At 50.2% G+C, this 25774-nt stretch overlaps 1 protein-coding gene across 1 annotated transcript in view; it reads left to right on the top strand.

Moving 5' to 3' along the window:
- The window catches only part of PLXNA2 (plexin A2), a 255560-nt gene that overhangs the window by 183666 nt on the left and 46120 nt on the right, over window positions 1-25774 (top strand). The window contains exons 13-17 of the mRNA XM_014598881.3: window positions 8177-8328; window positions 11707-11824; window positions 16562-16698; window positions 20740-20907; window positions 22378-22471. Coding sequence (XP_014454367.2) covers window positions 8177-8328; window positions 11707-11824; window positions 16562-16698; window positions 20740-20907; window positions 22378-22471 — 669 coding nt within the window. The remainder of the gene's footprint in view (window positions 1-8176; window positions 8329-11706; window positions 11825-16561; window positions 16699-20739; window positions 20908-22377; window positions 22472-25774) is intronic.

Genomic DNA, 25774 nt, shown 5'->3' with positions numbered 1-25774 from the left:
GCTTCTTGGATGGGATGTACATGAAGGGAGACTTTGAGCTGATTCCCAGTACAATCTCAAGGCCTCATGCTTCCTGCGCTGCCATTTACCCCGTGCAAACTGTGCACAGAGTGCCTGTATGACGCTGCTGCAAAATGGTGTAAAAGGCTGCCCCAAGGACCAGGCAGAGGACAATGAGGGCTGCGCCGGTTCAGTTAAGGCCTTTCACATGAGCTGCATCAGTTTAACTTTGATCAGTTGTTAAACCAGCATAGTGAAACCAGTGCCAACTCCTGTGGAGACGCTCTTGTTCAGGTTTCACTGGATTAATACAGGTTAGCATAAATCTGCTCCTAATCAATGTAAGCTAAGTGGAAATACTCCTGGCTTTCACCAAAATAGGTAAGTTCATACAGGCTTTTGCATCACGGTACTGTAGGTGTATAGACTGTATAGTTTCATACAAAATAGGTAAGTTCATACAGGCTTTTGCATTACGGTACTGTAGGTGTATAGACTGTATAGTTTCATACAAAATAGGTAAGTTCATACAGGCTTTTGCATTACGGTACTGTAGGTGTATAGACTGTATAGTTTCATACAAAATAGGTAAGTTCATACAGGCTTTTGCATTACGGTACTGTAGGTGTATAGACTGTATAGTTTCATACAAAATAGGTAAGTTCATACAGGCTTTTGCATTATGGTACTGTAGGTGTATAGACTGTATAGTGACTAGAATGAAACCGGATGGATAAGCAGAGCTGGTGGCTCCTGTACAAAGCAGGATTTAACACTGCTGTTTTGTTTCTGAGTCCTACTGAGAAGATAAGACGTGAATTCACTTTTCATGAGTTAAAATACAGGTTCACCATCTTCCTCGCGCTCGGCGTTAGAAGACAAGCGTGCCTTGCAAGCAGCAGTGCAGCTCATGCCAGCTGGAAGTCGGGGTCAGCTGCCCTGGTGCAAGTAGCAGAGTTGCTTGTCACCACTAAGCCTTTGCCCTGGGGCAAGAGTACGTGTGGCTGGCCCAAATCGGAGTGGTCCCTTGTGTCCAACCCACACAACAGCTCCCTGTGGCCCGTTTGCTGAGCTCTCTCATCGGGGTGCTAGGTCTTCCAAAGCAGCGCTTATAGTCCTGTCCTGGGGGGAACCTGCTGTTGCCTGACCCTGCCAATCTCTTCCTCAGACTCGTTTTCTTCGTCTCATTCCCTCCCCCTTATATCATCCTTCTTGCCTCTGCTGCCGTAGCCCTTGTCGGTCCGGGGCTGGCGCATCTCTCCAGAGTATCAGAGCGACTCCCAGCCGCGCATCAAGCAACGTGACTATTTTGAGGTTTCTTTTTGTTGCTAATGCCTCCATTTGTTAGGTTTTGACAAGAAACAACACTTATTATTATAAGGTGTCAGGTTCTGATTAACTTCACTCCATCATCATCACATAGCAAGAAAGAGCCAGGATGAAGGGCTGGTCTCAAAACAGAGAGTACTCAGCATTTCCATGAGGCATCTCATCTCCCGCGCTGTGGCAGAGATTGTAGCCCCCTCCGGACATGCTCCTGACCGTCCAATCCCAACTTTGAATGGCACGGTAGCTGCAGCCCCTTCTGCTGTGCGTTTTCACCGCTGCTGGTTTTTAACGATTCAGATGCGGTTTTGGGTCGGCAGGGCCAAGGAAGGACAGCAACCCTTGTGGTACTGATTGCACAAAGACGTTGGGTGCAAAACCAGGCGGCAGAGTTCATCACAACCTGCCTCTCCTCAATGCAGCTTCATCCTGGGTTTGTTTTACAGGCTGTGGCTTGGCTTTCACAGAAGGCTATAGCATTTTTTCCCCCTTATAATCACTATAGTAACAAACTGGCCCTAGGAGAAGAGTATTCAAGGCCTCTTGGAAGAGGGAGCAGTTCAAGAATCTCTTGATTTGTGCAAACTTCAGGTGAGGAACTCTTCAGCTGCTCTTCTTCCACGCTAACCTTTCTCAGAGCTCACCTTTATAGTTATAAAATTCCCTATTCCCTGTCCCAACACCCACCATCCCACGATGTTAGGACTGAGCTGGTAGTTGGGTCAAGCTATAGAAAAGGAAACCCTCGGTGCTTGACACCTGAGAAGACCCCTGGTCCTTTGTGACTGCTTTCTCTATTTCCCTTTTGGTGCTTTCTCCAGCCCCCTGCAGTCTAAGGTCATGAGAAATATGAACCTCAGCAGAAAAGGAGAAGGTTTGGGAAGCCTTGGATTTATCTTCCCCTCCTTGAGTAAAGCAGAATGAAACCTGCCCCAACCACAACAGTGTGCATCCTCCGGGCAGGAGCCCCCGGTCCACAGCATCCATGCTAGCTGCAGGCTGGGCACTGCCTTGGGATATTTTATCACCGTCCAACTTGAAAGCAATGTTGGTGCTGCCTAAACAAGAAAAAAGAGCATATCTTAGCTGCAACGTATTTCTTGTCTGCAGGGCCAGGCCTATGACTCATCCTTTAGATCTGGAGGTGCAAGGAGCCTCTCCAGAGACCATGTGAGGCTAAGGGGATTGACCTTGGCAGACTCTGAGATGGAGCGGAAATAGAGTTGCTTTTGTTGGCAGATCGACATGTTCTGTGTCAGGGTCAGCAAGAGAAAACGGTCCGGTTCAGGGGAGCCGCTCAGTTGAGTCTTACAGTGTCGCCAGCTTGTGTTTTATCACAAGTCTCCTGATGCGTGGCATTTTTTCCTTAAAACCCCAGGTCCCCGAGTCTTGTTATTTAGGAGACTCTAAGCTGTCACTTAACTACAGAACTAAGTTTCTATCCTGCACAGCTGAGGAAGAAAAGCTTGAAGACATGACCTAAGTGGATCCTTCAGACTCAAAACCAGAGGCAAGTGATAAGATCCCAGCACTGGTTATAAGTCTCATGGTTTTCATGATAATCTTGTGGTTTTCTGGAGTCTGGCACCTTGAATTTATACCTGGGGTTGGCAAGTCTAGGTTTCTTTTAAATAACAGAGATAGTGGACTTCTACCTATTTCCTTTGGAGGTTCTGCCATTATCCAAGGGACAACTCGGTTCAGAAAGCTTTCCTGCTGATACAATAATATCTTGCCCTCATCTAGTGGGGGACAGTTCATGCTACATCTTCCTCAGAAGGTCTTGCTCCTTTGTGATGTTGAAATGGGACTTCATGCCAAATGAGAACAAAACCTGAGGATGCCAACATTTTCTTCCCAGGAAGATCCCCAGGAACTGGCCAAGGGGCTCATTAAAGCATTGCTTAGCATCTCGGCTCCTGGACCCTTGCCCACATCGCCCAGCTACGCATTGGGTTGATGCAAGACACTCAGCATCCCATGAGGTCAGGGGGGGAATCCATTGATTTTAGTGGAGCCGGATTCAATCTCAAACCAGGGAGGGCCGGTGATCCTCGCCCTCGGGCTCTTAGTCGAGCATTCGGGGCGGTTGCACTGGTGGAGTTTGGCCCCATGTATACGGCCGTGCTGCTACTGCCAGTGAAGTTCACCCTCCAAGGATCCTGCCCATCTCTCCAGTGCATTTTGGTCTCTTTTCTCAGACCCAGACCCAGAGCTCTTGTGTCTGGATTTCCAGCAAACAGCAGGGAAAGCTCATGTTATCACTGAAATAAAACAAACAGCTCAGTGGCATGCAGTCCTTCCACATATGAGATCTGAGTCCAGGGCCCAGCCTGTGCCAGTGATGTCCCTTTAGCGGCAGGAAACTTCCCCCCGGTCTGCAGTCTCCACGATAAATAAATAAAAAAACCCCCGCTTTCTGGAGAACACGCAGCACTCTGATCTCCTATTCATTTATTTGCAGGCCTCATTAATATAACATCACTGCAACAAACAGCTGAGGGGGGGAGATGTCAGGCTGAATAATGGAGTCTCTCTGCTGAGATAACAATTAGGTGCTGAATGCGCTATCAGCAAAGGCAGAGACAAGGAGGGATCATGCCGGGATGAGGGGTTAGGTATGCTCATGTGCTGGGTCCCTGCTGGGCTCATCAGCTGGGATCCAGATAGCTGAGAATATAAGAAATGGGAAGAGGAGAAGATGGGTGGATTTCTTCCCCTCCTTCTCTGTGCGGCCAGGAATCTCCTTCGCGTTGTCTGGGCATTCGGTGTGAGCTGAAATGAGATGGTCTGCTGGGCTCTTTGGGCCCGTGGCTCTCCTGTGGCAGAAAAGCATCCCTGGTCTTGGCCTCTCTCATGCACACATCTGCTTTGCTGTTGCTCGGCATTGTTGTGCATCAGAAATGGTGAGCCATGAAGCTGGGGGAGGCAAACCTTGGGTGCAAATGAAGTGGATCCTGTGTCATAGGAGGGTGTATTATCTGATTAGACCAGCAAAGAGATGGGAACCGGGACTCTTGGGCTCCTTTCCCAGCTCCGGTAGTAGGATGTGGTTCTGTGGCTAGAGCAGGAGCAATTGCGAGTCACGACACCCAGACCCTACCCCTGGCTTCACCACGGGCTTGTCTCGTGACCCTGAGTACGTCATTGCCACGCTCCGTGGCTGAGCTGGCACAAATAGCAGCCGCAACAGTTTGCACGAGGGCCGTAATGAGGGCATAGCTCCAGATCATACAAGGTCGTGTCTCCTGCCACCTCGGTGGCATTTGTGCTAACGCTGCAATGCTTCACACTCCGCTGCCTTGCCTGATAGCACCGAAATGCTTGGCAAAAGAAGGGGAGGCTCACATTCCCATCCTGCTGATGGGGAAACTGAGGCAGAGGGGGGCATGATCACGTGATGAGTCTTTGGCAGAGCTGGGGAGAGAGTCCAGGGGTCCCAACTCCCAACCCAGTGCTTTAATTGAAAACAGATGTTCGGGAGACATTTCTGATTGGACTTGCTAAGGGGAAACTAAAAGAGCAGGAGGATGAGCAGGGCAGAAAAGCGTGAACAAATGGATAAGAAGATACAGGAGACAGCTGGCGATGGCAGGGTTGCTCGTGTTACTCAGAGTTTTTCCTCCCTACAAAAAACTCAATTATCCTTAAACCGCCTTTACTTTCTCCAGTTCACGAAGCCTCCAAGGGTGACCAACCGTGGCAGGAGACAGAGGCAGTGGTGTGGGCAGCAGCCCTAGGTCAAAATTTCTGTCTAATTGGGTCGTGCACCCACGTAGGAGCAGGGTCCGAACGTGGTGTATGAAAGCAGCCCAAGGTCAAATGCCACAGCCATCTCATCCTGGCAGCTGGGCCTCATCGTGCAGTGCCCAGGCCGGGTCCAGTGCTGCTTTGCGGGGTCACCCACATATGATGTTGCGGGACCTTTAAGACGTCTCTCCTTTCTGTGATTTTGAGTGAATCTCCCCAGCTGTAATTAATTGAATGCATCTGTTCTAACCCTGGGGCTCCTTTATGGCACAGTTACTTCAAAACTGTTCAATTAGCGGCCACTAAAATCTAGGTCGAATGGAACCACGTATTGGGTGTTTTCCAGGTCAGGACATTTTCAGTCTAAAAAAAAACCCCAGTGCTGTTGTGTTTGGCAATACACTCTGGTTTCACTGGTCACGCTTGGATCAGAAAATGGCAAGCCGTGACTTGTTTGGGGTGTGATAAGGCAGCGAGCGCAATCATGTAAATACTGCAACAAATAAGATGCAACATAATAGGCGGTTGTAAGGGAAATAAATTGTCAAAAACAGTTGAACCACTGTGTTCAAGCGATGTCTAACTAGCAGCGTGAACATCAACAACCCAGGCCTGCGATGCTCAATATAATACAATACAACTTTGTTTCGTATAGCGTCTTTTATAGGCGCACAATGCTTTCCGGAGCTAAGCGAACAAGACACGCTACATGGTATGAGTTACAGAAAACAGCAACACAACAGACATTGTATGGTGAATAAATTAAAGCCTTCAGTCATAAGGCCAAGAGCTGAGGGAGATAGAAATTGAAGCAGAGGCAGGGGAAAGAAGAGGTGTTTTAAAATACAATGCAGCCATATATGATATGCAAGCTGTACAACAAGCTGCATCCCAGAACATTTTGCCAAATTCAATGCATCCTCACACGTAAATAATAAATAGGAGCAGAGGTGAAGAGAGAGAAATTAAGCACCAGAGAGAAGAAATGGCTTCAGCTGAGATTTGAAAGACAGCGGAATAAATAAGGCAGAAAAAGAGGTTACTGTAGACAGCAGAAGACATGAAGCTCTCCTGCTGATGTTGGTGGGAGTGAGAAAAGGCCCGAGTAGGGTGCGTGGAGGGAGTGGACAAGGGATCGTCCAGAGAGCACAGGACAGGGCACATGCCAGTAAAAGCCATTGCTGCCACCTGGCCCACTCCATACAAAAGGACTAGCAAGGGCTGCTCTGATGGGTCACTAGCACACCTTGTCACCATGATAGATATTGTATACTTGGCTTGATAAGCATTTATCAGTGTCCAGGCCTCTGCTTGTGCGTGCCAAGCAATCCAGATCTCATCTAGGAGGCTCCTCGGAGTTGATGCGAAGGTGAGAGAGAAAGTGAGCAGCTGGCCAGAAAAGCGAGGGAGGATGGAGGGGCTAGAAGTTGGAAACTGCAGACAAAAGCCCTGGCTTTATAGCAGGACAGGATAAGTCTTGCATTAATAATGACAGCTACATAATAATAACTGCATTAATAATGATAACTACTGCTCTTAACGAGCAGTCTTGCTGTTCTCTGCACGAGGAGCCGCAGTGCCCTTGCCACCTTGTACAGCCGGGGCACAAAGAAGGCAGGTGACATGCGTAGGTCCACAGTGGCTAAACCAGGACTAGGACTCTGGCAGCTGGGTCCAGATCCCAGGACCACACCTTATTCTAGCGCATGCCGCCAGCTGGGTGGGTGCTTATGTTTAATGGGATGCCGGGGAGGAGGTAGTGGAAACGATTACGGCCGAGGCATGCCATAAACAGAGAGCTCGCAGCTTACTCCTCGGCCTTTAGCATTTCCGAGAGTTATTTGAGGTGCTCCTGTGTTGCCGGACTTGCTAATAAAACGCGGTGTTAACATTCAGAGACTGTCCAAGGCAGAACTTAATGAAGTTCTCCAGAGCTGCGGCCAGCTCCTGAAAGGTGGCTCTCTTTTGTACAAGTCTATAAAGAGGGAGTGGATCCTGTCCTTCCAACAGATGCTTCTGTGACCGATATTGCTCAGGCCTCTGCCAGCCACAGCACCCCGGGCATCCTCTGTTGCAGCAGCACAGGCACAAGCCCAGACTCCCCAGCCTACTCCAAGATGTCTGGGCACGATATGGATCAAAGAGAGTGACAGACGTGTGCTGGGCTGGGGATGATAACAGCAGTCTTTGGCCACCCCAAGGGGCCAGGTGGAAGTGGTTTCTGTTGCAGCATTCGCATCTTGTGTGCAGGCTGCCAGATAAAAGGCTGCTATGAAGCAGATCGCAAGGCAGAAGAAGCACAGGGATTTGTGGGGACGCCGTCCAAAGGTTCGCCCCGCTCCTGGGCTGGTGGGACTGGTGCAGTTGTGCGAACGAGGCATTGCAGTGTAAACAAGCTCCGTTCACAAAGCCAAGTGCATCCAAGGGGATCCCTGGGTCATTTCCCCTTTCTCTCTGCATGGAGATGAATTAATTGGCATTACGCGCCTGGTGGTCTGAAGAGGCAGAAGGCAGCCTTGGCTGGGGCATGTATATGGAGGGTCAGTGTCGTGGCATCCTGCTCACAGCCCTGCTGACTCATCTCCCTGCAAACCCAATGCACCTCGAGGCCACAGGAGTGGAGCAACTATAGAAAAGTTGGCCCATTCCTGCCCCTCTCCATCAGATCCACACAAGCTGCTTAGTAGGAAGCAGTGAGGAGAATTGGGCATGATCACCTTCAACTCTTCCCCTCTTTGGGGGAGCAGCACTGCATTAGCGATGGATTAACTACAGGCCCCACACATATCGTCCGGATTTTGAATGTTTCCTTATGTTGAGATGCAAATTGTTGGAGATTATTTGCACCCTAGACTAGCCCAGTGACCAGGACATGCGCTAGAGATGTAAGGGTCATGTCCCCACTCTGAGTCAGGAGGAGAAAACACCTGAGATAAGGTCTTCTATATCCCAGGAGAGTACTGATAAATTGACTTTAATTGCAAAATTGGTGGCTGACTCTCCTCTGGCCAGGTGGTAGGGGTGTGCCAGGGCTTGAGCAGATGCCAGGCTCTTGCCAGGGGAGATGGTAACAGAGATGCTGTGTTTTGTTTCCCTCCAGATCCTGACCGTGTCCGGCCCCCCAGAAGGAGGGACACACGTGACCATCCGTGGCGTGAACCTGGGCCTGGACTTCTCAGAGATCGCCCACAGCGTGCGGGTGGCAGGGGTGCTGTGCACGCCCCTGCGGGAGCAGTACATCATCGCAGAGCAGTGAGTGTCCTCTGCCCGTCTCCGTCTCTCAAAGAGCCTGCCCCCCATGAAGCAATGCTTTCGGCTTCTGGCATCGCAAATGCACCGGGTCCAGCCTCATGCCCCTTCAGAGGGCTAGTGCCTTGCGAGTGCAGCACCATCAGGCGGCAACCCTACATTGGCACCATCAGGCTGCCTTGGGATGGCAGCAAGTGCACCTCCTTAGCAGCCCTACATTGGCACAGCTCTGCCTGTGCTAAACCAAGCTGGTTTCCCCCAGCAGAGGATCAAGGCTTGAGGATTCAAAGCCCCTTTAACCTTCTGTAAAGCGTCCGGTTTCCCAGGGCGCCGTGGCCCTTGCAGCTTTCCTGCAAACCTGACTGCGTATGCCCAGCTTGCTCTCCTCCCTTCCCCCAAGTGCAATGCATCCCAAGCTGCTGGCTGCACACAGCCATTTATTAGGCATGTGCATAGTGACAGAAGCTTAATCCAACATAAAGACCTCCGCTGGAGTTAGTTCATTTATTCGCAAGGAAAAAACATCAGCTGAGCATTAGAAAACTGGCGTGTACTGGAGGGACGGGCCAGTCACGCTCCCCCATGTTAGGCCACCCCAGAACGGGGTAAGGGCTGAACACAGTGCTTGTAGGGAGGCCTGGGACCTGCTAGGGCACCCATGAAGGCAGGGGCAAGGAGAAGAGCGGTGGCAAGCTGGGGGGGCTCAGGGTGAGCTCCCCATTGTGCAAAATTTGATTGGGACCTGGATTGGGCTTCTCTGAGCATCTGCTGGTAAATGTGGGACACAGGTGCCAAGTACCCCCCACTCCAGGGAGGAAACAGGTCAGGTTCATCCCATTTCCACTGTGCGCCTCTCCTTCCTCCTGGGCTAACAGTCCTTATCTAAAGGCGGCTGTATGCACCTCCTCATTCATAAGGAGCTTTCTAATCGCTGAGTAAAAGACACTATTGAGGTGTAAAGACAGATTGCCATACGGCTGCTAGCAGAAACGGTCCAAAGCAATGCATTTTGAAGCTCTAGTGTTTTCCAGCCATTACGCTGTAACATTAGTATTTTATTTTATTTTCCGAACAAAGGATGGGAGATTATAAAATTACCCTCCTTTGATGGCATGAAACCCTGATTTTCTTTTTTTTTTTTTAAATCACGGCTCTAATTACAGCTCTCAAGCTTTCAAAGTTTGTTAACATCATTAAAACATTTATCCTGGGCAGATAACAGCAAGTGTTAGCGTGAGAGCTGCCTTTTAAAGACGAACACAGATAAAAGGACCCTCTTAAGGGTTCTGTGGGCAGACTGCCTTCCAAGGCTGTAATGACTCGCCATATGCTTCAGTCAGGCGATCTATCAGCTGGCAATTAGGTTAATGTTGGTTAAAGGGCCACTTAGCCCAGTAATCAGCACCCTACCGCTCTGTGGAGTGCATCGTTTTGTAACTGGTACCTGCTGGGATTTGGCCTGGGTTAGGGGCTGGGATCAGATGTACCGTCAGCGTTCGTGCCACCATCCCTCGCTTCCATCAGGCCTGATGTTGCAAACAGCTATGGCCACCTGTTACCTGTTGTGGGCCGCTGCAGACTGACAAGGCCACATGGCCAGCAAATCCATGAGCATTATGCCTCTTGCTCAGGCTTGCCGAAATCCAGTCCTGGCACCGCATCTCCCCTTATTTGGAATGAAACCGGTGGCTCCACGCTACATGCTGTTCGCCTGTGCAGTGGCAGGAGCCACGGGGTGGTTAACTAGCCCTTTGCTCTCAAAGTATCAGCAGCACAGAGGAGCACTTGCCCAGGCTCAGCTCCACATTGCTCTGACCCAAGGACACGGTGCTTGCTCGGCCTGTCCCCATTCCCTCCTCTCCGTCCCCAAGCCCCAGGTGCCAAGGCCAAGTCTGTGGCTCCTCTCTTGAAGGCGCAGCAACAAAGCAAAGCTCCAAAGAGAAATGTGCATGGGCTATGCCTGGCAGAAAGGAGGGGAGGCAGGAACACGTGGCAGATTTTGGCACGTAGCTGAGACGCTTCAGCATCTGTTCTCCAAAGGCAGCATCTCTACAGGGAACCCAATTTGATGTGCAGCGATAACGGCTTTCACCGGAGTTGTTTGCTAGCACATATGTACTCCGGGGAGCCTCTGAGCATCATCTGAGCTTTCTGCCGACGGAGTCCTTTTTAAGAAATATCCTTGTCATTTGGAAGCATATTTAGCTCTGGCAGAACCTGGTGGAACAACTGTTCTGGAGACCAAAGCCTGTTGTCTGTGTAAGCACAAGTGTTAGATGTGCAAACTTCTCCTTGCTCTGCTCCACACACCCTGCAGCCTTGGTGTCTGCTCGGACTGACCGCAGGAGGCCGGTTACTGCATCAGGGTTTCCTCTTCCTACGTTTTGAATCCTGTCCGCCTGTCCACCCACTCACCCAGGTATCTGGGCATCTGATCTGCTTCTCACCCTTGTTCCTCCTCCTCCACCTTTCTCATTCTCCTCCATGTGGATAGTGACACCACACCGCTCGCTGATGCTCTCTGCTTGGCAGAGCCTCACAAAACCCTTGTGCTTCCAGTGCTGCAATGGGAATGACACTTTCCATTGCTGAGGAATCTGCCAGCTTTAAACACCTCAGCTCTCTGCCTGGCTATCAAATCTGCTTGTGTAACAGAGGATGAGTTTGGTTCTTGGCCCCCGTAGGCAATAGCCACTGTCACAGGTCTGGTTGACCTGGGCTCTGCGCTTGATTGCACCTGTCATGTCCAGGGGCCAGAACATGCTCTTCTTTTCCTTCCTCCTCCGGTCCTCAGCCACTGCCCAGCTCCATTACATGTCTCCCGAGCATCTCATGTTCAAGTCTTAAATGTCATTACTGTTTACATGTCCCTGCCTGCAGACACATTGCCGGGTATTGATCTGGACTGGCTGAGGAATACTGTATGTGCACAATTCACTTCCCCTAACCTCCCATCTCGGCATCAGGAGCATTCACCATTAGTCAAACTTGTCTTCTGCACAGAGGCCCCTATCCAAATCTCACTCCATTGTCCCCTACCGGGCCTCCCCGTTTTTTTGATTAAATAGGAGCCTACAATGTGAGCTGTTCCTTTAATGAACTCATCTGTTACTCTGAGGGCTTCACACTCTCTTTGCTTCAGGCTAATATATTTGCCATTAGTGCTCTTCTTTGCTCTGGAGTTTACAGCTTGTAATAATTATGTCTAATTTTGATTTTTTTTTTAAATGTCTACATGGAGAAAAAATAGACTTGGTAATCAGCTCTTCCCAGAGAGGAGGGGAGCAGGCAACAGAGTCAATGGAGAATGAATCCCGGGAAGCTGAATAGCCAGGGCTGTGTCTTCCTGCAAGGGTCTCACCGGAGGCTTTGTGTTTCCAGAATCGTGTGCGAGATGGGGCAGGCGCTTCCAGGGATCAGTTCTGGCCCGGTGCTCCTGTGCATTGGAGAGTGCAAGCCTGAGTTCATGGCCAAGTCCACGCAGCAATACATGTTTGTGGTGAGTAGCTGGACCGAAGGGCAGGTCTCAGAGCTCAGTCTGCCGTAGACTTGGTGCGTGCTCTTGGAGAACGTCACCAGACTGGGCGCAAGACCGGGCCAGAGGGAAAATGCTACGTTCACATGCCAGTTCTCACCCTATCCCTTCTCTGCAATAGCGTATACAGGCCTGGCTTTCTGCAGTGCGGAGTACGCAGGGCTTTCACTGGTCACCAGCCTAAATATGGAATTAGATGTCTGAGTTCGGGGGGGCTTCCAGTTCCCTCTTCTGCAGTTTCCCCAGCTGTAAAGTGGTGATAATATTTAGCTACTTGGTGTGATTGTGCAGCTGGGCTCCTGCTGGTAAAGCGTGCCAATCCCTGTGAGCAGAAGCACCAGGTTGAGTGCAAGCTCATTCTGTAGCTGCTGATCTTTTACACAAATCATCCTGACATGGAAGTCGTGTCATTGCTCATAATTTTCTTCTTTCTCAGGAGGAAAAGAATAATGAAGGCACTTTGTTACTTTGGGGCTTAATTAACAGGGATAAATGTATTATACATTATACATACATACATTTTATACACACACGCACAGACCACCAAGGATTATCTCTATAAAACTCAGGTACAGAACATCTGATGGAGACATTTTCTTATCCGCTCTGCGTGAATACGAAGTCTCTGTGGCTTAGCCTGTCTCCACAGATTTAAATGCAGCCTGCAACCTGCCTTCAAGATGGGAGGGTAATTCTGCATCCCGATAGCAAATGACTTTTTCCCAAGGGTGCTAATTCAGTGCAGGTTCCATCCCTGTGTTTAATCAGGAGCTGCTCTTGGGGGGGGTGGATTTCCATTTGTTGAGTGATCATTGCCTCCTTCCCTTATTTAATTAGCAGCCTTTTGATTCATAAACTTGTGGGATGCAGCTGGGGTTTCCCAGGTCTCCGTTTTTGCCTGAACAGGCCACTTTATCCAGCCACATTGATTTTGTGCTGAGTGGAATCTGTGCATGCAGCGAAACGCCAGCACTTACCAATTGTCCGCAATTTGTAAACTAATTGAGAGATAAATCAGGCTGGCCCCTGCCTTCTCATCAGCATTATGAGCACTGTGCTCCCCTGGGACTTTATTTATTCCATGACATAGCGCTGATATAAAATACCACTGCTGGCACCAACTGGATGTAGGAGAGTCCAAGCTCTGGTATACCCAGAAGCTGCTGGGGCAGGCGGCGATGGGGGGGCACAGCCCTCAGCGCAGCTCCAGCACTTGATGCTCAAGGAGCTCAAAGCACTTTCCAGGCATGAATAAAATTAATTCATTTAGTTAATTAAATTAATTCATTAATGAATGATTGCTTAATTAGAACTTATAAATCCACCTTTACAAAAGCACAAAAGCTTTCGTTCACGTTGCAATTATAGCATCGCGCTTCCACATTCTCGAAAGAAACCAAGTTTTTTAAATCCCTGTTTTATACGCAGAGTTCAAGGTCCTGGTTGAGGCAAGCCCTTAAGCAGGCATATAAAGCTAAATATATGCTCAAGTGCTTTGCTGAATAAAGATGGACTTTAAGCGCATGCTTAAATGCTTTGCTGACTCAGGACTTCAGTGACCTGCCAGTGGGCACATGATTTGATTGATCGCCAATTGATCCCCAATTTTCAAATGTAAAAAGTAACTAAAAATCCACATTTTTTCATGTTCAAAATGAAGCACCACTATATATGTAGCTGTATGTTAGTGGCATTTCATTTTGATCATGGAAAAATGTGGATCTTGAGTTACTTTTTTTTAATCTGAAAATCAAGGATGTTTTTTATCAGCGAAAACCAGGATCCCTGGTGATGAGTCAAAGGAGAGCCAGGCGTCCTGACCCAAATGGATAGACTTGTCCGGAAAAAAATCAGAATGTTCTTGACCTTTTCCTCCAGAACCTAAACCTCATTCAATACTGCATTTAGGATAAAAATGCATTGAGTTTTCTTCTTCTTCCTATCACCAATGTGCCCGTGCCCCCGGTCCTATCTGGAACCCATACCTGCAGAAATGTGCAGGGCTAGGCCGTGGTATTTGTGGCTAGCTTGGGCATGGGCATTGCTGGAAATTTGAGGAGGGCACTCTGCTCTTGTGAGACTCTCCACCCAGGTCAGAAAGATTCAGAGTTCACATGCAGCTCTCACCCTCCGGGTGCTTAAGTGAAATGAGACTCCAAATCTCTGCAGGAGTCCCCGTTTCATCAAGTCCTGCATGAAAATAGTGCTAATGAAAGGGCGGTTCTGAGCTTTTTTTATCCCAGCCTACTTACAGCATGAGATGCAGCAGTGTGAACGTCTCCGGCAGCGCACCTCAGCTGAGAGGTACGGGTTCTCGAGCTGAGAGAGATGCATGTGCAATCGCTGCTGCCCATTCAGGCTTTGCTCTCTCCTCTGAGACTGCCAGCAAGGGAGCTCTGGTCTTAAATGGGAAGGTAGTTCAGTGCCGGGGACACCAACCCACTGGAAAATGAACTGGTGCCAGACTCTCTCCAGAGAGGCCAACAACAGGGACCAGATAGTCACAGTAGTGTTTGCGCGGGGGGTCAAGTTGATTTTGCACCCCTGAAACATTCAGGCAAACCCTCATTCTCCTGAGCAGCCCTTTGGATATCCAAACATTGCATTTTCCCCAAGGTGGTCCTAATATCACCAGTGTTTTCAAGGAAGTCCCTTCGCTGTGCAAAAAAGGAGCTCTCCTGTGCTTTGTGTTAAGTAATAAGCAGGCTCTGGCCAAAGGTAATAGCAGAGATTAATCTTGGAGTCGCACCTTGCAGCAGCCTACGAACCCATGTTAAACATTCTCATTCTTTGCCTTGTTGTGCCTGGTTTCCAGCACTTACCTTATTATCGTTTCTCTTTCTCAGGCACCAAAAGCTTTCGGTACATAATTTCCTTTTGTTGCCTGGCCTTTATTTTTTTTTATCTTGGCCCTGCCACACACTCCATTAAGGCTGGTTTGTGCTATTAAATTCAGTAATGGAATTGATTGGTACCTTAGAGCGGAGTTGTGTTCAGGGCCTCGATGAGTTCAGAGCATAATGAGCTCATTTGATACCTGATACTGCATAGCATCTATGCTGTCATCCCAATTATCCCCTTTCTACCTGGAGAGGTGGGATCATGGAAGAACGTCTTACCTGGACATCTCCCACGATTATCCCAGAAGCATCCAAGCAAGAGATGGGAAAGTCCTTTAGTGAAGGCTGTGCTGGGCCAGGGGCAGGTGATAGGAAGTTTGCTGTAACACTGGCTCTTCTCCCCTCTCTTTTTGGATAAGAATGCCCTGTTTGGGTGGAGTCTGTGCTCTGATCACACTTCTGCTCTTGGAAAGTGCATGTATCTCCAAGTTAGACAAGGCAGCACCCAGTAGTATTGAAGAACGACATCCAAAAAACCAGTATCAGGATGTTTTCCCCCATGACACGCAGGGCTGACCTGTGGCACTCACCACCCCAAGGTACCCATGCCAAGGAAGGGGTAGGCTCCCGAATGAAAAACCTTTTTGCGAGCGTTCGCAAAGTGAGACCACTATGCTAATTATAGTCCATTCATTATACTATCTAGCGCATATCAGGTATATAATTTTGATTAACCACTTTCCCGTACCACCAGTGCAATGCAGTCCAGCAACTCCTGTGCTACCCAAATAAGCATGTGCTATAGTTTGAAAGCAAGAGGGGAAATGGCACAAACTCACTGCACTGACTCAGAGCTGCCAAGCAGGTGGTACCCAGGGAATGCACTTGGGAAGCTGCCAGCTTGCAGATGAGAGTCATAAAGAGGGTAATGTGTACGCATTAGTGGAACAATTTGGTTATACCCACTGATTGAAAACAAATAGAAAGGTACCTGCTTTCTGCAGATTGTATTAGAGGGAGTAAATAGCTCTCATTGATGCAAACCTGGATTTAAAAAGAAAAAATAGGTATCCCTGCAATAGTATCACCGATGTGACATGCAAGCAGGTATAGGTTGTAAACTCCAAGAGATGTCCAGGTAGCTTCTTCCATCACCGCTGAAAGATAGATGTCATCCCCACCAAAAATTGTTGTTACTGGCGTAGACTACAGATAAACCATTAATAACCAGGATAGTGCTGCCTGGAGGAAAGGTTAATCAGTACTTCCTTTAATAAGACTCTGTTTTTATGGATTATAACTTTGCCAGACTTGAATCAAATGGGCTGATATTTTTCACACCATGATTTTCTTCCCTCGCTGAGCTTCAGCTAAGGCTGCTCTGCCATTTCTAACAAAGAGATTACAGGAAAGGACATGATTTTGCCCACATTAAAGAATAAAAAGTCTGTCCAATCTTTGAAACCCTTCAGTGCTTCCATGCTCTGGCACAGCGGCTTGAAATATGGCAAAGAGATTGCCCACTTTTCAAGGACGTGCCTTTTGTTGTTCCCATAAAAAGCACCCATAATTGAGTTGCTTATAAGCCTTTGAAAAAACCCAATTTGGACATTGCAAGTAGAGGCATGCTGGAACTTAGCAACCAAATATATTCCAACTCGGGCTGCAGGAGTTGGGCAGGATTTTCTCTGCAATCGCTGCTCCCAGCTACCGGGGCCCTGGGAGACTCTCTCTCCTGTGGTCTCAGGGTTTAGGCCAGATGCCATCCCATCCAGATGCCCCATTGGGATACGATCCCAAGAAATACCAGCTCCCTGCAGACCAAGCCAGTAACTTTGTTGTCTCCCTCTTCCTTCTCCAGAATCCAGCGGTCAGTGCCCTGAGTCCCAGCCGCGGGCCAGAATCAGGAGGCACCATGGTGACCATTACCGGCCATTTCCTGGGTGCTGGCAGCCGCGTGTCTGTGCTGCTCGGAAACCAGACCTGCGAATTTTATGGGTAAGAGAGGTGGTATGTGTCTGTGCATGCCTGCCTGCCGCTCCTTCTGTGTGCTGCGATTCCTCTGCCCCTCCCTATCACTGCTGAAGTGACCGAGCCTTGCATGGCACCGCACACATCTGCTGTCCCGGGACCCCCGTAAACAGCTCAGAAACTTTGCAGCTCTTCCCAAATCAGTCGCTCTGCTTTAGCCAGCATAGGAAATGCCCAGAGTTGGGCGCAACACTTTGAGGCATTTCGTGCCATAGTTTCCTCACCCTTTTTGAGAGTGCTTTGACTTAGAGGAGCATGCTGTGCTCCTCCTCTTTCACATGACTTCTCTCCTGAATCGGGAATTGTCCCTGTCTCTCCGATCCTGCATGAGCGCCTGAACATATGCAGTCGCCTTCACTTGCTTTCCATTGTGGGCAATGAGAGACTCTTATATGCACCCGTCACCTTCATCAGGTGACCCCATCCGAGACTGATGATCCTCAATAGGTGACCCGCTGTCATTCCCCCTGAGGAGCTCATACTTGGAAAACTGGTTTGCTTTGGGTGGTAGCCCTCTCTTTATCCTACCATGCCCGTCTTGGGCAACCGGCAAGTGCTAGCAACCCTCCACGTAAGAATTTCCCCTGTTCCTTCATGTGACTTTCAGCTTCTTATGGAGGCAAAAGGCAGCAGCTTGATAAGGGGGCAGTGCATATAGAGTCCCCATGTCCAGCGGTTCATAAGCCACACCTGGGCATATTCCTCAAATCCCCAGAGGGAGCAAGGGGACCATATGCCGTGAAGCTCTGTGCTCCAGACTGCACGTATACAGCCCTTGTGTTGTGCTGCTGCTCTGGCCGGTGCTGCAACGGGGTCAGGAAATGAGACGAGCGGGAATGAATCATTTTATACAATGCTGAGACACATAAGAGCAAGGGACTCTCTCTGATCCTGCCCTCTGCACCCTGTGCTGAGGCTGCCAGTTGCTATGGTGGTTTCTGCCAGTCTCCAGGCACCTTTCACCTGCATTTAATAAATGCTGCAAAGTTAATGACTAGAGGGTAGAACTTCCCTTTGCTTTTTTCACTGGGGCTGGAAAGCCTCTGAAATGGCCAGGAGCCCAAATGCAGCAGCTTTGCAAGTAAAGTGATTCTAGCTTCAGGTTCTGGATTAGGCCTCTCGAAGGGAGTATCTGAGGCACCTGGAAACAGTGAAGGTGAATACCTGTGCTGCAAGATAGAGGTTCGCCGTGAAGGGGATGCTCTCATGTGGGATTATGAACAGGGATTATAAAATCACAGACAATGAGGGTGGGAAGGGACCTCAGGCGGTCACATGTAGTCCGACCCCCTGCTCCACGCCAGGACCAGCCCCACCTACGTCATCCCAGCCAGGGCTTCGTTGATCCGGGCACATGTTATGATGTGCCCAACCTCAGCCCTATAAATCTGTGGCTCTCAGAGCCATTTCTACATGTTTGTTCATTAACCCTCACAACCTTGTGTGTAGGGAGGTGAGTATAATCCCCCGAGTATACAGATTATAATCCCCAATTTCTCAGAAAGAAACTAAAACAGAGTTTACATATGGGCTAAAGGGTTGCAGTGAATCGGCATCCACACCGCAGCCTCTCGCTTCCTGAAATGCCTCGTGCAGCCTCCCCAGAGGCACTTAGGACACGGTGAAAAGAGGCATTTTCCTTCTCTCCTGGCCTCCTAACACAAGCCATAAAACCAGATAGCCACAGGATGCACTAGGGAGGCTAACGAGATGACTGTGTATCCGCAGTGACTGCTCCCTTCACCCTCAGAACAGATAAAAGAGCCTCCATGTCCCTATTTTATTTTATTCTTCGTGCCCCTAATTTATTTATATTATTGAACTGGGGAGCAGTGGATTAGGAACAACGGGTTATGAAGCAGGAAAGATTTAAGGGAGGTCCTCAGCCCTACCAGCGTGGCTCTTGTTTCTATCCCCAGAACAAACAAGAAGGCAAATGGAGAAAAAGATGGTGATTATCCTGCATCCTGGCTGCAAGTGATTCCCTTCTCCAGGTCTTCCAGGCGCCTCCAAGCCTGAGAAGGACAGGGTCAGAGTGGGGGACAGGGAGTGACATTGGGGGAAGCATATATTGATTATCATTTCCTCCTCTACCCAAGTTGAAGGGACAGATTGTGTCCTCAAAGGCACAGCTGCCACCAAAAGTGCTATTGGGTCCAGTGGACGTAGCATGCGTGCGTTCTGCAGGCAGGGCACCATCTGCGGGTGGCCTGAGTGTTATCCCTAAAATACATGGCAATATTCAGGCAACCTGCAGAGACCTAGAACCACGCTGAAGTCTCTGCAGGCTCTCCTCGCGCCAGACAAGTAGTCACTCCAAGCAAGTAGCGGTGCGCCGACGACGCGGTCTTCTCGTTCAGGGTCACGTCGTGCTCTTCATATTTTGCTTGGTCTGTCTGGAGGTGATGAATGTCGATTGTACTGCGAGGCAGAGGGGCTGCCGGATTAGATGGAGCAGTTTCTAACGAGATTCACTCTAATTACAGCTTCCTTCATTTCCCATCTCTGCTTGGAGAAGTGGGTAGATTCACCATGACGACATAATAATAGCACAGAACGCTAATTAACTGATCACAGGGAGCTCGGAGTGACTCTGCCAGCAGTGATGCATCACTCTGCATCTCACGCAAGAGCTAAGCAGGCCCCGATGAAAGCTGATCCGTGCAAACCAGGGTGCCCACACCAACGCGAGGCCCGTGGGCCAGGGTTGGGAGCGGGTTCTTTAGTGGGAAGGGAGCAAGCTCCTTGTGAACACAGCTGCCCGTGGGAATATTCAGTTCAACAATTGCAAAAAGAGTTAAGGCAGGCAGTGACAAGAGGAGGCCTTTTGTGGAATCAGATGGCAGCAGTGAGGGCTGGCAGAGAATTGCTGCTCTCACCCAGCCTCCCCCTGGCCACCTGTGCACCCCCTCCCACCCTGCAAGAAGGCACATCCTTTATTCAGTGGGATAAAGCTGGAGCAGCAGAGCAGGGAGGGGAAAGGCAGAGAGGACAGGAGGCAAGAACAACATGCATCGTAGTGACTGCCCGGTCCTCTGCTCCCTCCAGCTCACCCCAAGATAGCCAGAGCCACCTGTGGCTGCACAGAGGACTTGGTTTTTAGGGCTCTTAGACCAGCACCATTAATGTGCACACTAAGGATGCTGCTTCTGAACTGCACAGGCATGAGAGGTCTGCCTGCAAATGAACCAAGGCACAGAGATGCCATGGTTTTGCTCGGCGTCGTAGGGTGGGAGCTGAGGAAAGAACCCAGGCATCCTGCCTCTCGTCCTTTCTCTGACGACTCGCTGGTCCCTTTGGGCTTCTGCAGACACATTGCTAACCTGCCCATGTAGCTGTTCTCCGGGGCACCAAGGGAAAGCAGATGGTCTGTCGTGTCCAGCCACCAGGCATGGAGTCCTGAGGTTCGTTCCCAGTCCCCGCAAGGGAGACAGGGAAACAAAACTGCAAAGAGAGGGGAGGACATTGTTCCAGTCCTGCCGCGTCCTTCCCAGTTTGAAACTGGAGGCTGTTCAAGGTCCATTATGCTGATCTCAAGGACCTGTGTGTGCTGGGAGAGTGGGGAAAAGATGCTGGCTTTTGAATGAGTGCATACATCCCACTTGGAAAAGAGCCATCTGCTTTCGCACACCCAGCAGAAGGCGGCAGGTTCACAGAGGGACATGGGAGGCTGCATCTTGGTGCAGCGAGTCCATGTTTCTCTGTGGCCCCCCACGTGAGAAAGAGCTAAGGGCTAGGCATGGAGGGTTGTTCCTTCTCTGTGGTGTAAATGAACCCTCTGAGACAGGTGCACACACCTCAACTTGCGGGGAATGCACAGTATTCACTTTTTGTCCTAAATAACTGCACACATTGCTGCTGTGCCATGTAGCAGCTGTCTTATCCCAGCTGAGAGGTGGCTATGCTTTGGTGCTATAAGTTATATATATCCTCCAGGATCCAGGTAGCAGAGCCCTCCCGTGACCTGGCTGCTGGGGTGTAAAGCCTGCCTGTTTCTCTCTCTTCCAGGAGGTCCGTGAATGAGATCGTGTGCGTCTCTGCCCCATCCGCACATGGCCTGGGTCCCATCCGTGTCTCGGTGAGTGTGGACCGGGCCCAGCTGGAAAGCACCCTGGAGTTCGAGTACATCGATGACCCCAAGGTGCAGCGCATCGAACCCGAGTGGAGCATAGCCAGGTAACCAGAGATGAGCAGTTTTACGACGGTCGATTATAGCCTGCTTCCCCTACACGCACGCATGGCTCACAGCTGAGAAGCACAAAGCCCACGCCCCAGAAAAAAGGGGGATACTGTGGGTATTTGTTGTAATTCTCCTCACATGCTTGGTCAACATCCAGCCTGAGCATGTTGGGTGTAGATACTGAAGACAATGCTATCTAAGGCCTCATCCTGTTGGGGTCGATTACCCGCTCCCATGGAAGTTGTTGAAACTTAGCAATACCCAGTTGCTTGCAGGGGCAGGCCTGGGAGGAAGAACGAAGGGCAGAGGCTTTTTGCTCATCCTGAGTCTCTATATGGTGGTTGCAGGAACTCATAAATGCCCACCACCATCACCACCAAATCCCCATTCTCCTCTCTCAGGTTACTCCGAGTTAGGACAAAAGAAGAGACATGGTAGGTGGCACGTCTCCCACTCAGGGTCCTGCATCTGCCATTCCCAGACACCAACAACGTTCAGATTTCCCATGATGGAAGGTCAGGTCTGACGTTATTAAACCCATTTTAATTACCAAGGCAATTACAGCAGTGGCAATCTGCAGAGAGCTTCCAGGACAGCAAATAAAGCCCCAAGATCACTTCCATCTGCTGAAGAAGTACACAATTGCTCATTAAAGGCTCCTTCTTGTAGCTCTGAAGAGTCTGGAAGAAAACAAAAAACAGCAGCAACCAAGAAATGAAAAGCTGATGCTAATCAGAGCATTGTGTTTATCCAAGATTCGCGGCTAGGGACAGGGCGGCAGGCACGACCGCAGCACGCTACCATGGGGTGGGTTAGAGGCCGTGGACCACATTCATCCTGCGTTCAAGTCCTTTGTCTCCAGTGAAGGTGCGCAAGGGGTGAAACAGGGCCACGGACTTCACATTGCATTATTAGATGGAAATACGTCTCTCCATAACTGGACATGTTATTCTTCATCCGCCCTCCACCTCAAACCAGGCAGCAGCAAATTGTGCCCCTGCTATGTCACGCCCCAGAGGTGGCAGGGACTTGAAAGCGGGTGAAAGGAGATTTCCTTCGCCGCGCACGCTCCTCACAGCACAGCAGCCTCTTCCTTACAAGAGCCCCTCGCTCAAGCCTGAAACGCGGCAACTAATTTATTGTTCCCATTTATTTAGTCCTGGCCTTTCATTCTTTTTTCATCCTGCTCTTGCTTATGCTGAGCCTCAAAACGCTGCCGCGTGGGGGGTGACACTCCACCAGGGGTACAGTTGAGACCAGAAAATCCAATTAACTTGTGCGACTGCACTCCCGGGGGACTCGATGACAGTATATTAATCCACGGTGTCACCTAGTTCCTGTAGAGTCTGCAGAAAACATCTTTGTGAGATCAACAAGCATATGGATTGCGGGAGCACAGTTGCTATGTATTGCCACAGGTCCCCCTGCTAAACCTCATTAATCTGGTGTCTGCTTATTCTCTGCAGTGGACACACGCCTCTGACAGTCACGGGGTCCAATCTGGATGTGATTCAGGAGCCCAGGATCCGTGTGAAATACAACGGCAAGGAATCTGTCAATGTAAGTAGCAGCTGTCATCCAAGTGCAGCTGCTTTACCCCCTCACACTAGGTCATCCCACCATTGCCTACTGCTAGCTGTTGCAGCGAGTGTAGCTTTAGCATGGCTTTGCAGCACAGCAGGAGCATTCAACCCAACCAAAACCAGCACAGCCAGCAGCACGGCAGGTGTAGTTTACCTGGCATAGTTCATACCTTCAGTGGCACAACTTTTGCACTACAGCTGGAGGCAACTGGGAAGTCTAGAGCTGCCGGTACATCCAATCTAGACGTGCAATCCATACAGATGTGCTCACTGGCCATACCTCTTATGTTTAGCAGCACTGCAGCTGCTTTTATCTGGACATAACTGGACTCATCATCAACAAAGTTATATAAAGCTATATAGACAGAAGCTGTATAGACCTGGAATAGAATCGTAGAAAAGTAGGGTTGGAAGGGACCTCTTGAAGTCGCCTAGTCCAGCCTCCAGTAATAAACAGCTGTTTCTATAAAGGACTCACTCTGCTGTGCCCAGAGAGGTTTCCAGAGGTGCATGTTTCCATTTGTTTTCAGCTTTTTAAAATTCTCCTAAGACCACTGTCCCCCACTCCATCAATCAGATCCACATACCATTTTCGAGGACCACTTTGTGCCTGGACAAAGTGCTGTGTAAGTGCCACGTAACAGGACCTGTAATGACTAACCACCCCATCTCCTTTTCATCAGACTAAACAAATGTTGGGAGTGGGAAGCCTATTTAAATGGAAGCACCTCAAACCCATAAAAGTCTCCTGGGGTTTTCAGCTTCACCCATTCATCACTGTCCCAGCTGATTTGCTCACTTGCTTTGATTAACTGGATTTCTAAGAAGTGTCGTGGTCCTGGGCCAAGTCACTGAACATCAGGAGCTTTGGGTTTGTTTGCACAGGAAAGGCAGAAATGCCAACGATCGGCATTACAACGTGTAAGTGCTGACAGCCTTTATCTCAGCGCTGCGGTGGTGAAGTGGGTGGACAGAGCAGGCTGTTCATTGAGAGAGCCTGCTCTGGGGGCTGCTTCACTCTCCAGCCATTGTTGCATCTACCAGCTGGTGCCCCCATGCGCTGGTGCTGACTTGCCCCTTTTACTGACTTCCCATCGGGGTCCTGGCCAGATGTGTCCTGCACGTGTGCTGTAGCCGGAGACCCAAGCACAGACCTCATTGCCGGTAGACCCAGCTCCAACGGAGAGGGGGGTCCCTACCAAGGCCTGGCCTTGATCTTTGTGCCTGGCTGCTTGCTCCCTAGCAGAGGGCCTGAGAGTTTTGCAGCCAGTGCCCCCAGCTGCCGAATGGCCCTGTCGAGCGCACATGGAGCATTGTTGGTGAAAGCCCGGAGAAGCTGTTAGCATGACCGGCCGTGGAGCCCATAGCGAGGGGAAGCAGCGGGGAGTTGGGGAGCATGGAGACATATGGTGCTTGCGCCTTTGTGAGACCTGGCTATATATCACTGGAAACGCACAAAACCCGACAGCAGCCGCAGGGGGGGTGTGGACCGTACAGGGCCAGCGTGACAGGGAGACAATGCAAAGTGAGTTCCTCGGTGACCCCGGGGCTGCCCTGCCTGCCAGGAAGTCAGCCCGGTTCCCAAAGCTTTGACATCTTCACCACCCCACAGGCCTGGCAACTCATTTGTCTTGTTGCGATCACGCTGGTTTTCCCTGCTCTGGGGATCCCCATCCCACCGCCTGCCGCAGAGCCCTTCTTCCTCCCAGCATGTCCCGTGCACCCACAGAGCGGGCTGCAGGGACGTCCCAGCCCCATCTCAACAGGCATGTTTCCATGGAGAAGCTGAACAGATACGGGTCCCCATCATCCCCAGCTGCTCTGCCATCTCTTTGTGCCCAGCTCCTTCTGTGCTGGCTCACGGCAAGGCAATGAGAAATGGCTAGTGCAGAGACCATTATATTTTAATAGTCTCTCTCATTCTATCTCTCCATAAATAACGCTTGCATCGCAGCAGCTCTGGGCTTGGTAATCATGGACAGGGCTGAGGAGGTGTGAAAAAAGCTTTCAAGGCAATTTGCTGTCTCACCGCTAGGATCTCAATGCGAAATAAGTCAAGCTAGCTTTCCTGCTAGAAAGCTGTACCTGCTGCAAGAAGGGAGAGTTTGCATCCAGATGCATGGGGTGGTCTGGGGGGGGAGGGCTGCAGGGAACAGAGGAGCTGCACCATGCACATGACACCCCCCCCAGATGTGCAAAAGCAAATGGGCCTCTCCTCTTGGGTGTTTGCTTAATAAGCCTTGAAGGTGTTTTGGATCGTGGGCTGTTTCTGGGACTATTATGAGCATGCAGCAATAGTGGGTCTCTGCACGCACCCACTTCCAGGGCTCTCCTGCAGCATGACCTGGGACACCCTTGCCCTGGCCGGGCGGCGGGGCCTTCTGTGCAGCTGGGATCTGGCAGACAAGTGCGGATGAAATGGGTTTTGTGCCTGTTCCCCACACTGGGTCGCAGCTCTCCGAGGGCGAGTGCGCAGGGGCCTCCTCATATTGCACTGCCGCCTGGCACTGGTTTTATGCGTCTCCCCTAATTAGCTATAGCTGAGCCCTTTATTTAAACCATTTGTCCCACACTTCATAAACTGCTGGGGAAAGTTAAGAAGCCAATAAACAGAGCTGTGATATTGTGGGGGTTTGGGGGTTTTTTTATATTGGGCTCAGACTGTAAATTGCATTCTCCTCTGACTGAGTCATCGAAGAGCTGGCGGGATCCCCAGGCTGCAGCACAGGCACCGAGTGCAGCATGTTACTCCTCAGCAAACCCTTCTTCAGTCCCTACTTTTCCCTGGAAAGTGATGGGACTTCCACCTTTTGGGCCGCTGCAAGCCCAGCAGGCTGGGGTCTCGCCAAGCCATCCTAAGAAACCAAATGGCTTTGAGTTTTTGATCCCAAGAAGTTGAAAGAGGAAGCACAGAGGAAGCTCATCTTTGTCTGCAAAGTTGTAGTCCCGGCCCAGTGATGCTTGTGTGTCCTCAGTATGCTTACCTGTAAAATGGGGAGACGTGCCGGCTGCAAAGTGCATGGAGCAATTGGCTGGAAGGTGCCCAGGATTGTGCACACGTGCTGGGTAGCACCAGGTTCACAGGTAGCGGAGCGTGTGGACAGCTGGCAGGAGCACGCAGCCATGCATCTGTCATGCATGCGTGGCATTTGGCAGCGATGTTCCCAGCAGACAGAGCGCAGCTGTACCTCTGCGCTGGGCAAGGCGCTGCACCCTACCTGCAGCCCTGCTGCCGTGCATGGGGACGGGCCGTTAATTCTGGATGTGACTTTTATCTCCT

The sequence above is a fragment of the Alligator mississippiensis genome, chromosome 14 (assembly GCF_030867095.1).
Source record: "Alligator mississippiensis isolate rAllMis1 chromosome 14, rAllMis1, whole genome shotgun sequence".
In the NCBI taxonomy this organism is placed as follows: Eukaryota; Metazoa; Chordata; order Crocodylia; family Alligatoridae; genus Alligator; species Alligator mississippiensis.
This window is presented reverse-complemented; position numbering and strand designations above follow the sequence as displayed.